This window comes from Macrobrachium nipponense, chromosome 9, assembly GCF_015104395.2.
Source record: "Macrobrachium nipponense isolate FS-2020 chromosome 9, ASM1510439v2, whole genome shotgun sequence".
Lineage (NCBI taxonomy): Eukaryota > Metazoa > Arthropoda > Malacostraca > Decapoda > Palaemonidae > Macrobrachium > Macrobrachium nipponense.
The window spans coordinates 107,256,135-107,271,134 of NC_061110.1; the positions used below are offsets into that span (position 1 = coordinate 107,256,135).

At 34.9% G+C, this 15,000-nt stretch overlaps 1 protein-coding gene across 1 annotated transcript in view; it reads right to left on the reverse strand.

Moving 5' to 3' along the window:
- Positions 1–2,073: 2,073 nt before the first annotated feature.
- Positions 2,074–15,000, reverse strand: part of LOC135218188 (protein fem-1 homolog C-like) — a 33,736-nt gene continuing 20,809 nt past the window's right edge. Inside the window, exons 2-6 of the mRNA XM_064254339.1 lie at positions 10,449–10,597; positions 7,887–7,945; positions 2,803–2,950; positions 2,439–2,639; positions 2,074–2,273 (exon numbers count right to left, since the gene is read on the reverse strand). Of these exons, the coding sequence (XP_064110409.1) occupies positions 2,074–2,273; positions 2,439–2,639; positions 2,803–2,950; positions 7,887–7,945; positions 10,449–10,597 (757 nt within the window). The remainder of the gene's footprint in view (positions 2,274–2,438; positions 2,640–2,802; positions 2,951–7,886; positions 7,946–10,448; positions 10,598–15,000) is intronic.

The window sequence follows — 15,000 nt, forward strand, 5'->3', positions numbered from 1 at the left end:
AAGGAATAGAGGTATGAATCCAAATGGGGAACTCCCTTCCACATCTTTGTAAAACTAGATGATTTCTACAGTCATTGGGCTCTTGAAAAGATTATATATGCAAAAGTATACTGTCCGCTACATACACTGCACACTAGATTAGTTTCCTTACAAACAACAATTACTTATATATTCGAGAATCTTCGAGGTTATGTTAACTTTGTACAGATGAGGATTACCTAGTCAGATATGATTCAAACAAATTACAAGAAATTTTCCAATACAATCCACATTTAATGGTATGCATCATGGTCACAGAGATCAACATTCCGATGCAGCACAAAATGTCCATCACATTAGTGTATGTCTACAAGACTTCACAAGTCTGGAAGGCAAGATATCCTTGTAGGATCCCTGTCTCCGAATGCCTCGCGCGCCAGGCATTGAAAGAGGTGTGACGAACAACATTCCCAGTTGAGAAACAGGCTCCCTCGGAAGCTCTCTAAGAGCAAAAGTTTGCCTCTGACTATTTGTGCGTCTAAGTGAGCCCCACCCGACAATAGGGCATCTACCGCATCTTTGGAACACCTTTATCATGGCGAGTTCGTGAGGGGCGTGTTACCTTCGTGGTTCTGGTGGCACTAGGATCACAGCCGTCTCTAACAGAAGGTCTACGATTCGGTTTTTTGGTAGTGAACAGAGCGCCCGGTATTATCGAATCCCCTTTCCAAACGTCATAAAATTTCTTGAGCAAGCCATGTGCACATAGTCGAACCCGAGGAATTCCTGGGATTCACTTCACCAGTTTGTTACATGCTTCTTTCACCGTCTCCCACGAATTCTGTAGGCAGGCTGTATTCTTAATAAACGTAGTAATAAATGCAAAGCTATATTCATAAACCGTCGAGGGTTAAACCCTCACGCTTCATCCTTACATGATCGTCAGCATTATTTAATGAAGGAAATAAATGTTTCTATTTCTATTACGACTCCTATCAATACACACATAAATCTCAAAATATTCCCTCGGTTATATAATTCCCGATACGGGCGTTCTCACTGTTTTGCCAATGAATCCAAACAGCCAACGAACGACTCGAAATGGAAACATCTACTCTGCTTTAGTGGATGTATATGATTGCGTTTGTGTAATCGATGGCGTGACCCACAGAGTAAATGCATCATCTTGAAAGCACCTTCATCTACGTAATCAACCCCTTTCGCCTAATACTCGTCATTGGTTTGCATGTGACCGGAACCTAAAACCCTTTCCCCCATCACGATAAGCTACTGCAAATGAATTCCCTCAGGTCTAATTCTATATCTTCTAATTTCCTGCCCCCCCAGGTGGTGACTCAACTGAAGTCTCGTTATGAAGATCCTGACAAAATTAATCCTCGAGATTTTGGATGATTCAGGGCGGCCGTTAACATACCTGGAAATATATTCCAACATTTTAGTTTTTTACACAGGAAAAAAACACAACTGTAGGTTAGCCAAGACAACAAGAATAATCAGTGCATTCAGTCCAGATTCATACTAGCGATGCAAAATGAAAAGCCTCGTATGATCATGTATCAACGATAAAATTCATAAGAGCGTCTCAAATGAAAAACTTACCTCTGACTCATTGCTGGATGTCCAGTAGTTGATTGAGTGAAATCTATCTTCGTTGCAATGAAAGGGAAGCTCCAAGTACTCCACTGCCTCGAACTTTTTCTCTTATTGTTTATCAAATCATCTCTGGTCACTAGATATTCTAACCATGTCCCTTGTACCCGCGACTGCTTGCAAACTCAGCAATGGGTTTTATTTCTGGTAAGGGAAGGCATAATGATAATAAGCATTTATAGCTTTGCCTTGTTTCGTATTTATATCACTGGAATAGTTAGGGTACATCTTGCAAACACCGAAATTATCAGTTATTGCTCGAAACCCGAAAAAAAAATATTTGATGGAATATCATCAACTTAATCATATGCCAGCACATCGCAACCACATCTCTCAATTTGGTTTGTATTTCCGAATAAGATTTTGATATCTATAAACAGAAAGAATCTAAGAAACAGGACTCACCAGTGCTTGTCACATCCATCAGAGCGTTGTGGTCCAGCACGCTTTCATGACCTCCACATGTCCTGCTTCTGAGCAGTAATGCAGTGCGCTTTTCCCGTTTTTATTTTTGCTGTTCACATCAGCACCAGCATCTAAGAGGCACTTGACTATTTCCAAATAGCCGTAGAAGGAAGCTATCATCAGAGAAGTGACACAGCTTTCATTAGTAGCATCAATATCTGGAAAAAATATACCGATGAATAAGAGCAAAGCAAGAATTGGGATATGGGCTGGATTTGGGATATCTATAACTGCATTGCAGTAGACAACAAAATATAGCACTTGATGTGAGCAAGCTTTAGCGAACATCAGCCCAAGCAATATATAACAAAGCAGAAACTCACCTGCTCCGTGTTGCACAAGCAGTCTGACAGTATGGAGGTGGCCTTGCTCACATGCTGCTCGCAACGGAGAGCTTTCGAAAGTAGTAACGCCATTTGGATTAGCCCCTTTGGAAAGGAGAAATTCAACTATCCGGTAGTGGCCTTTAACACTAGCACACCATAAAGCACGCACTTCAGGTACAGGAAATCCTCGGACTGCAACTGCAAAGAAAGGAAACAATCCAATTATACGTCTGATGCTGCAAATTACCTTCTATGTAAAATGTCAAAGCACTCTCTCTGAGACCATTGTAGTTTTCAAACATCATCACAGTACAGTGGGCCAGAGAAAGCTAACTTTCGAAGACCATAAAAAATGACATACCTGTGCCCAGTTCTTCGATGTGTGCATTTTGGGATTCAACGAGGAATCTGACGAAGTTTTCATGTCCACGAAGAGCTGCCATGCACAATAAAGAACGTTCTTCCTCCTTGGCCTCCTCATGGCAGTGTTCAGTGCCCAATGGAGAGGACTGAAAATACACCGTACAAGAATGAGATAAACAAAAAAAATTAATGCTGGCTTCACAACAGCAAAGCAACAACAACAACAATAATAATAATAATAATAATAATAATAATAATAATAATAACAATAATAATATATCATAGGAACACTAGGCACAATCCTTAGCTCTCTGAAAAGGAACCTAGAAAAACAAATGCCGAAGTAGCTCCAGGACTTATACAGAAGAGTGTACTACTAGGAACAGCGCACAAAATCAGAAAAGTGATGGACTCGAAGAGGCAGGAGGCAAACCAGAAACCCACACTAAAAAAGAATAGCACACAGTCGAATAGGATGACTATGATAGACAAAAGTAATCAATAAATAATAATAATAAAAATAATAATGAAAATAATAATAATAATAATAATAATAATAATAATAATAATATCAGAGAGGACGGAATGGGTAGAAAAGATTAGACAATGGATGGAGCCAGATACAGAGAGAACAAAGATCCCCTCCATGAAAGCCTACAACACCAAGAAATTAAGGGAGAAAACAAGTGAGGTCAATGAAATAATGGGCATAATACACACCACCAGTATCACAGAAACAAATAACTTGGTATATGCAGGAGCAAGATTAGTAGCAGAACTGATGGGGATTCGAACACCAACACCACCGGCACAACCAACCCAACAGAAACCAAAACAGCAACCCCCTTGGAAAAGGCGCCTGGAAAAGCAAATCATGGTGATGAGATCTGACTGAGTAAACTGAAAGAGATGGCAGATGGCTAAGAAGCAAGAAAACAAGGGAGGAACTCAACGAGAAATACAAAGTACAAGAGAGGGGACTAAACAACACAATAGAAGATGTAAAACAGAGGCTTAAGGCCAAAGCACATAAGATCCAACGGTACATGAACAGGAATTTAAGGGATACAACAGAACAAACTATTCGGAACCAACCAGAAAAGACTATACAGCCAACTAAGAGGGGAAGACAACCACCCAGAAATTCCTGAAGCCGAACCAAGTAAGAGACTCTGGGAAAACATATGGAGTAATCCGGTATCACACAACAAACATGCAACATGGCTCCAGGAAGTCAAGGAAGAAGAAAAAGGGAGAATAAAACAATATCAGTTAAGAAATACTCATAGCAGCATGAGTCCTGAAATGGAGAAACAAATTCCACAGGTATGTATATGAACAATATTTAAAAGATAAATCTGTACAGAGAAACTGTGCATTTCTTTTTTTCAAATACCAGCATTACTGTTAATAGGTTGATGTCTCAAAGAGTACTCGTATAATCTTGATGACATACATTCTCTGTGTGGTCACAATATGCGCACGAAGATTCTCGTTAAAAAAACAGTGCATTCAGAGAGAAACTTCTCTCGGCGGGTGAAATACATTAAAATGATGGCCTATGTGCCATAATTGCGGAGTATTGTATACATTTCTTTGAACTATTTCACTGCCTTTCTATTCAAATCATAGCTTTCAAATACATAAATCACGTTTAGAGTATTCTACCCGATACCGATAAAACAAAGTGAATGGATATGTAGAAATTAGTCTTGCTGGTGAACATGGGAATAATAGTAGAAGCTATTCGTGTCAAATAATAACGGAAAATATTTATCGCATTGGCTATTTGCTGAATTCTTGTAGCCCTTCTTTGTAATTATTAAAAATCAGCTAGTTGACAGTTTCGTAAATGAACCAAACAAAAACTTCTTTCATTTTTCTTCTGAAGATTAAAAAAGGAAACCCATAAATTACTGTGTATAACGTGTTTACTTATAAGTTATTTACAAGTAAAATAGAAGTAAATACTTATAATTTTGTGGGTTTCTTTTTCAAGTTTCGTAAATGTCTGAAAATCGGAAATTGTTGGGAGTGTCCAAATCATTAAATATCTTATCTCTAAACTGAAAAAAAAATTAATTTCAAGAAAATCTCATGTGTAAGCTTCAACGTTTGATTTATTGAATAAAAAAATTCGTCTTAGTTTCATTGCTTTAAAATACTTATTCAATATTACTTTAGTAGGATTCAGTACGGTACTTATAGTTATGCCAAGTACAAATTACTACCAATTCGCCACTGACTCATTTATTTGAATTATTTTCAATGTGACTTGGAGTCCAAATGGTGTCCGGTGAGCCATGATCAGAAACAAACGGAAAAGTGACAATAGAAATCAAAGTTAAAAAAAAAAAACCAGGTGTGAGAATAACTATCGTAAGGTAAAGGAAAAGAAAAAGTTATATGTTTTCGTTTCGGGGCAGAAGAAAATAGAAATTTCACTGCATGTGTATGAGGTATGTGCTTGATAGCTGTCTTTCAAGTGAGCAATGGTCAAATTCACATTAATGGAGATATTACTTATATTATTAATATATAAATGAAAAATAAAACAATACAAGAGGAAAATTTCTACGCGAATAATTTAGAATGAGAAAAACGGCAAAACGTTTTAAAACCATCAACAACAAAAGTTTTTAAGCAGAAGAATATCATTATCTCATCGATTCGGGAAAATCTGAGAGAAATGATTACAAGTTGCAAAAAAAGTGATATCAAGAATAAAAACCCAAAGACAATCATTGTAGGGAGCGAAAAGCGAAAAATTATTCATTCGATGACGAAGAAAATATAATATTGAAAAAGGAATCTATGTCCAAGGAATCTGGTAAAAAAAAGAAAATGGCAAAGACTAAGGGGATGAAACTTTACGTCATAATACTGAGAATGATAAGTTAGAGAGTTGCTGTCAATGACAAAGATGAGACTTGAAGTCTGTTACTAAATTCACACATATCAGTAAAATACATTAGTGGCCGAAGTTGAAAACTGAAAACGAAGAATTTAGCAAAACCGGAACGGTATTTGGAAGCCTCTGTTTTCAGTGTTGAGACAATTTTCTGTTATAAAGGTGAATTTTTAATGAACAACAATTTAGTCACGACATCGTGCATGCATTCTTAGAAATAAAGCTTTTAATACATACATAAAAAAAAACTAGTAGAATAACCAAAGAGTTGGAAGGACCATAGGTTGAAATACTAATTCAGAAAAGACAAAACTGATACTTTGCAAGGGTAGACTATGACCAAAATCCAAGATGCTCCGACGACACGAAATTATAGAGAATTATTTCAGGGGAAAATGACTCATCAGAACAATATTTAGACAGGAATCCATATACCAAAAATATGGTACAAATTCTTAGATTTCAAAAGCTGTGACTCTGAAATCTAAGACCAGAGGGATGAATCACGGCATAAAATGATCAGAAATTGGTAACAAGTACAAGTTTTTAGAGCTGAATATATCCACGGTAGAAGCAGGTGTGATAATTTGATAAGTTATTTCAAATTTTAGAATCTGGGAAATGAGCTGGAAATATGTATAAGGGAACTAGCATGGCCAATGTACGGTAGAGACCGCAGATTGAAAGACCCTGATCCGAGAAAGATGAAAGCTGTTAATTTCCCAGCACAAATCAAGACAAATGTGCGAAGAGGAAGAAAGGAATAAAATAAATTCAAAATAAATGAGAAATTCTTAGTTTAAACCCCTCAGAAAAAAAAATTAATACCGTACAGAAAAAAAAAATTAACACCGAGCAACCAGACACAACCTATCTTGATATTCCTTATTTTTCAAGAGACTCACAAACAAGAATATGACCAAATGAGCCTTGAACATCATTATCACCCGAACATACGAGAAAGTGACAAACATGACGTCAAACTTCAAGAATAAATCCTACAAATATTTCAAAACATAACAGATATAACACATTCGACTTTTTGTAACTCGCAATATTGTGTCAAAGTCAGCCTAGGAAAAATCCAAACGTGAAACTAAATTTACAACCCGAAAAATATAAAAAAAAAGAGCAACAAAATCCAAGCTAAATGAAAATCTCTCGCATCAAAAGTCAAAATAAGGAATACAGATGCGCAAATAGTGAGGCAGTAACGATCTTAGTGGTTGGTCGATGAAGGTGAGTAAACTTAGTTTTTAGGTAGTGTAATCAGCACCAATTAAGGAATATCTAAGTATGAGAGATCAAATACTGAATGTGGTGTAGCGAATCAGGATTATGTCCTAAGTAACTGAACAGTTAATAAAAAATACTTAAATACAGATAAGCTATGAAGGTTTGTATACAACGACCCAATCAATAAGGCTAAACTACTAATATGAGTTATCATATTTACTAAAAAAACTATTTGCTCAAGACATTACAGGCTTTGATTAACATAGCTTAAATGGACATCTCTTTAACGAAGAAGTTCAACGCACATCTTGACACAGTAAAGTCTCAACATTGAAAAAGCCCAATCTTAGAATTAAAAGGATCCCGAGAAAGCTTCAATAATAAACTCAACATTTAACTTTTCCAAAAAAAAAACAATGTCTGGACAAAATTTGACCCAAGATTACGGGTTCCTTGAGTAAACTTTATATTTGTTAAAATATAACTGTAGGCTCCTACTGATTACACATACCTAAATGGTGAACTTTTTCGAAAGTATGTAAATCTGTAACAACAAAATATTCTTCCCTGAAAAACACGTGCTAAACCAAATCAAAACATGAAGAAAATTAACATACTCGTAATTTCGTATTCCTTTTTGTTTTTGAGTTTCACATAAAATATTCTCACTGGACAAAAACTGAAAAGATATGTTAATGTCCATTTACCTCTGTGCTGTATACGAAAGAATTCGCTGTTCCCGTCCATTTCGGAGTCTTTTATCACTGATGGAAGTTCAGGACTGAGAGAGCCACGTATCACCACACTTGGAGAAAAGACGAAACTGAGATTTTTGACAATTCTGGCCTATTTATGACGGCAGGACTCGGAAGGATGCGGGTTGAAATATCCTTAATCCTTAGACCAGTGGCTACCCAAGATGATATTCACGTTACGGAATTCTTTTCAGCCGCTGGCCCGCCCATCTCGACCATTTCTAGCATTGTTTTTTGACCTGTAATAAAAAGTAAATTACTTATTATAGACAAAAGAAACTTGTTTCACAGAAGCACCAAGCTAAATAAAATAAACATACCATGATTAGAAATTATAAAAAATTAGCAATATCTGAATATTGTATATAATAAATTCATTCCTGTATCCATTTCTTGGGGAATGATTCATGCAGAAGCAAGACGATAGGAGTAAATGACTAAGTGGCCTAATTGGCTGAGCCAGGTATGCCTCTTGAAGACAATTGGTCAATCCATATAAATCTCTTTCTGCCCCGCCCCCTTCCATCCTGTCATAGACTGACAATATAGAAGAAAAACAAGCATGTTCACCCTATTTCTAAGTTTCCGTTTGAAATAGTAATGAATGATAGCGTTGAAATATGCCTGTGTGTATGTGTGTGTGTTTGGTGCATGTATATGATGCGGTGATGTTGTATTTTGTATGTAATGAATGTCTTTATTTTTTAGTTTACGTAGATAGTAAAAGAGTTTGTATAGAGTTTATCATATAATATGACATAAAAGCGCAGGTCTAGATCGTTCTGACAATCAAACACTCTTATGATATCTGAACATACAAGTTTCCATCCCAAAAGGATATGTTATATGTATGCGTATTATTTTTTGCCAATATTAAGAGGTTCTCTATCCAGTTTGTGTATTTAGTCCACTGCATGTGTTAAACGTGTAGGACAAGGATTAATGTAGGAAATACTGCGATAAAATTGTACATTTAGTTGATCGTTTAAATTCGACTGGCCGCCTACGATACTTTACCGAATGCCGAGGATCGCTATACTTTCATATCAATTATCATAAAATTACACCGTTTGAAAATTAAATTAAGTAACGAAAGATATATTTTTTACCGGTACTTAGTTGACGAATTCTCGTTCATAAGGGTAAATATTGGCTTATCATGTACTCACCCACGTGCTTGCGTGTGTGTCCATATGTATACTATAAATGTATAATATATTATAAAATGTTCAATCGTGTTATTGTTTTTAGAATGAATTTTATGCTGAGACGGGCCCTTGCTTTTGGATAGCCGTAGATTGAAATGACATTGAGAAAGAACGCATTTCACAGCAATAAAACATGTCCTACTTGGGTTGGCGCATGGCCTTGAGAAATTAGACCTTGAGTTAACCCTTCTCTGTTACTGTGACTTTGTTGTCCTGGTGGTCTCCTGATGCGAGATTCCTAATTTTCGTTTTTTTTTTTTTTTTTTTTTTTTTTTTTTTTAGCACAGTGTCATTTCAATTCTAAATTCAGTTACTGCAAATATACGAAGATCACCACAATAACATTTCACTGCAATGATCTTAGTCAAATTACATTAATATGTAAATTACGCCGTGGTTTTAGTTTAAATGAAAAATACATTTATAATCAGATGTTAGTGCATAGCACGTTTCACTTTTGGGACTTATATAATATATTGTGCATTTTGCAAGTTCAAGTTTCATTTATCAAAATTTTTTCAAAAAAGTTACAATTAATATAGCTTTGTCAAATAGGAAAAAAAAAATACAGTAATTGAAGAATTAGCGTAATTTTTCCATATTCAAATGAATCAATCCATAGTTGTTGCTTCCACTGGAATTCAATGATCACGTTTGCTCTCAAGGACAACTTGGAGTTTTTGCAAATCGACAGTCAGAATGCAAATAAAGACGTTTATCAGTGTGCTATCTCTCTCTCTCTCTCTCTCACATGTATATATATATATATATATATATATATATATATATATATATATATAGGATATATATATATATATATATATATGTGTGTGTGTGTGTGTGTGTGTGTGTGTGTGTGTGTGTGTGTGTGTGTAGAGTTAGGAATATAGCTCTAAAAGAAAACATTTATCACATCCCTGTGTTTATGAGCTGTTTATTTCTTTCTCCCACAAAACATAACTGTCAGTGAGAGAACATTACCTTATTTTAGAAGTGCTGCCGAAGCACCAATAGTGATCTGATATATCTGAATTTGAAAACAAAATTATAGATTTTGATTTTTGGTTTTTTTAATTTCAAACAAGTTTTGTTCCTGATATCATCTTCCGTGCGAAGCAATTTTTAAATTGTTAAGTTTGTGTGATAAAAAAAGGAGTCGTATAATATCACGTTAGAAAGTATATGTAAAAAAAAAATTATATTCCTAGGAAAACACTTATCAATTTATTGTCAGATAAGTTTTAAAAAATCAAACAAAAATCACAGGACTTAAATTTTTTGTTTTTTGTCGTAGACAGACAACAACATTTTATAAACTAAGAACGTTAACCTGATATTTGAATAAAAACAAAAAGTATATATAAGAAACGAAAGAATACAAAGGATTGAAAGTCAGGAAGAGATAGAAAAAGGCAAAGTAACAGATGTTTGAAGACGGTTAAACGGGTATCTAATCCGCTGTTTTCCAACAATCTATGCTGTTGTGGGTACAACGGTTTTTGCAGGATTAAACCCTTAATTCGATGGGACCTACCTGGGCGACCCTGGATTGGACCCAGGGTCTGAATTATACCCTGAGTTGACCATTCTCTGTGACGCAAGGCGTATTCCAGAATCTTCCTTTCTGTCAGAAAACTACCCTTTCGAAAAATGTCCATTCTCATTTTCATGATGATGACGAAACTGTTCAACCAATAAGACAAAATAAAGCGTTTATGAAATTTCAAACCATGACTTTTATTCACAATGTGAATGATGTTCCAGATCACATGAGTGAGGAAATTAATTTGTTTATTTTCAGTTTTCTTAAATCATCATAGTTTTCAGGTTTTGTGTACTCATCCCACACGTTAATATTTTTTATAAAAAAATTATTCTGCTTTGGGGTCTATCTTATTTCACTACTACGGCGAGTATTCCTGTTCACTCTACACTACACTTCTATATTCAAAACTAATGGGGAATTGTGTAGAGACACCAGAAAGAAACTAACATTAGTATTTTCTTTAACATAACGACAGCTATCACCGAGGTTCATGAGTATCGATTAGTTTAATTGCCGTTTTCTTACAACAATGAATTATTAGAGCTGTTTACAGTAACTGCCCATCTTGTTATTTCAAAAAATGAACGTACTGGTGTAATTTCCAGTTTATTTTCTAGTATTTGAAGTGTTCAGAAATATAGAGGTCGTTCATTCCTAGTAAATAACGAAAAAGATTTGACACCATCGAAAAACTGTCATAAAAAAAGGTAAGTAATAGACGCCTGCCTTGCAGTGCTATTTCCTACCACGATTGGAAAATAAGAACAATCGAAAAAAGTAATTAAAAAGGGTACATGTCGCCGTACAGTCGTCTTCTATATGGAGAATTGCCTTAGAAACGACTTTATATAATAATATCACACACACACACACACACACACACACACACATATATATATATATTTTCAGTTGTATTCCACATAGGAAAATGAAAAAAGGTATATCTCAGAAATGCCCAACAGTTTCGTCCTCCAATGGACCTCTTCTTGGAGCGTTTATTAAGGAAAGAGATAAAGTTTACAGTGCATGCGGCCAAGAAAGGCCTAAAATGTTTTTAAACATACAGTTACCAAAAACTAGCAGTTTGAGCTACAAACTATTCAGCAGTAAAAATAACAATAAAAACAAGAATAGCAGTTGAGCAAATGAAAAATACCAAAATATCTAACGGGTAATACATCCATTTGAAACAGCATAACATACAGTACATATTAACAAACCTATACTATATGATAGTTAATGGATAACATTATCCAATTTTGTACTGACGTTTCATGACATGTAAGATAAAAGGATCTAATTTATACAAAACAGGCGATAAATTAAAATTTTTTCCTTTGCTGTGAACAATGCAAGCTGTCTCTATCAAATTTCTTTCAATAAAACATGTGCTCTTAAACAAAATCTTTGACCCGAGCCAGTCAATCGGTGCATTACATAAATTACTATGAACACATAAAGCATTGCTCGTATTATTTGTTCGTATATTATATTTATGATTTAAAATGCGTTTTTCGAGTGTCTTCCCAGATTGTCCTATATAAAAACTACCGCACTTGCATGGGATCTTATATATGACTCCTTCATTGTTCTCCGGACTATTATGAATTAAAGTTTTTCCAATGGTGCTAGGATATGAAAAAGTTGTACTAAACCAAGTAACTTTAGGGGGTAGACTATAGATTCTAATGTGGGATGGTATGGGAAACATATAAAATCCAGTTTTCTGTTTTTCTCCTCATATGAATAAAAGTGTTTTTCGTGCTACTTTAGACTGTAATCAATATCTTCCAATTTAAAATTATTTTCAACTACAACTTGATATATAAATTCTAGTTCCTCATTGATAAATTCCGGACTGCAGATATTAAGAGCTCTAAGAAACATTGATCTTAATGCTGAGAGTTTATTTTTACTTCTACTTTGTGTGAGGAGTAATTGCTAATAATAAGATTGTTATTAGTAGGTTTTCTGTATATTTTAAACTTGTAGCTAGAACTTACAACTGACCTCACAACTGTAACATCTAAAATGAGATAACACCATTGTCTTCTTCGTCTCAACCGTAAAAGTTATAGAGGGAACTAAATTATTGAGGTCTCTTAAAAATCTTCTGAATGTCAATAGAAGTTTTCAGTACCGCAAATACATCGTCAACATATCTAACCCAGAAACAATATCTGCCATAATTGAATTAGCTAATTCTAGATTCATAAAATTCCATGTAAATACTTGATAATACTGGGGACAAGCAATTACCCATCTGCATTCCAAATTTTTGTCGGTAAAATTTGCCATTAAAAATAAAACAAGTGTCAACCACGCACAGTCTGATTAGTTCTAAAATTACGTGATTAGGCAAAGACGTGACATGTTTATTTAGTTCGCTATTTAAAATTCTAAGACGTCGTTGACAGGTACACAGGTGAACAGACTTTTAACATCAAAGCTTACCATTATTTCATCATCTTTTGGAGTTTTCCCGATTATTCTGTTTACAAAATCTAAATTATTTTCAACATGCGAATTAGATATTGTACCTACAGTGGTTGCAATAATGTTACTAAGAATTTAGAAAGTTTGTAAGACACTGAACCAATAGTACTAATTATAGGACGTAATGGTTGTCCTTCCTTATGGGTTTTTAAGTGTACCATACAATAGGGAAGTCTAGCATTTACAGTAGTAAACGTACTAACCATGTATTGATTGTTCCCAAATATCTTTCTCAATCTTTTATGAACTGGCATTTACTCGCTCACAAGGATTAGAAATCAAATTGTTCATACGTATCTTGGTCATTTAACAGAATGTTCATTTTATCAACATAGTCTCCTCGATCCAAAACAACAACAACATTAGCTTTATCTGCCCTGGTTATGTGGATTTCTTTGTCTTTTCTGAGTGAGTCCAAAGCCTTATTCAGACGTTCGGAAAGAAGTTAAAAGTACAATGTACTGAGTTATGCACCATACACAACACCTCTGGCCAAATTTAGTGCATTCAATATATCCGGTTTATCAGTATAAGCATTTCTCTTTGATAATAAACTGTTTGCTGATTTCCACTATATCAGGTTTTCTCGTTGAATTATTGAATTTCAGTCCCAGTTCTAATACACACTTCTCATTTTCACTTAAAACTTTGGACGACAGATTAAGGAAGGTAGTTGGTATTTTTCCCATATGTTTTCCAATTCAGACTTCGATATGAGAAATCTTAATTTATTATCAAGCCTCCTCTTATGCACTGTGATCTGACGTCGTAGTTGATTGTAGACATAATCCAATAACCTCGCTTGCCAGTCCATAGGAATGTCTCTTAAAAACTGACCACGTAGTTATACAGACTGAGCAAAATGCTTCCATTTTTTCTTCTTTCTTCGCGTTATCGATGTGTAAATTCAAAATCATGTTTTCCAAATTGCCAAAAGTAAACATCCTCTTCTCATTGCAGACGTCATCAACGAACGGGGCATCACGCATTCCCGCTTTACATCCCTAAGGAATATCCTTGTAATTTTACTTTGTGAGGCCCTAATTAGGACCCACCTTCTTGAAGTCAACACTAGTTGTCGGCAACGTGGATACAGATTAAGAAAAGCTTGAGAATTCGCGTGGACATCTTATAGTACTGGTAATCTTCTTAGGCACGAAGATATAGTAATTCAGTTGTTATTCCACATAGAAAATGAAAAAAGGTATATCTCAGAAAATGCCCAACAGTTTCGTCCTCAATGGACCTCTTCTTGGAGCGTTTATTAAGGAAAGAGATAAAGTTTACAGTGCATGCGGCCAAGAAAGGCCTAAAATGTTTTTTAAACATACAGTTACCAAAAACTAGCAGTTTGAGCTACAAACTATTCAGCAGTAAAATAACAATAAAAACAAGAATAGCAGTTGAGCAAATGAAAAATACCAAAATATCTACGGGGTAATACATCCATTTGAAACAGCATAACATACAGTACATTAACAAACCTATACTATATGATAGTTAATGGATAACATTATCCAATTTGTACTGACGTTTCATGACTGTAAGATAAAAGGATCTAATTTATATAAACCAGGCGATAAATTAAATTTTTTTCCTTTGCTGTGAACAATTCAAGCTGTCTCTATCAAATTTCTTTCAATAAAACATGTGCTCTTAAACAAAATCTTTGCCACCCGAGCCAGTCAATCGGTGCATTACATAAACTACTATGAACACTAAAGCATTGCTCGTATTATTTGTTCGTATATTATTATTTATGATTTAAAATGCGTTTTTCGAGTGTCTTCCCAGATTGTCCTATATAAAAACTACCGCACTTGCATGGATCTTATATATGACTCCTTCATTGTTCTCCGGACTATTATAATTAAAGTTTTTCCAATGGTGCTAGGATATGAAAAAGTTGTACTAAAACCAAGTAACTTTAGGGGGTAGACTATAGATTCTAATGTGGGATGGTATGGGAAACATATAAAATCCAGTTTTCTGTTTTTCTCCTCATATGAATAAAATGTTTTCGTGCTAACTTTAGACTGTAATC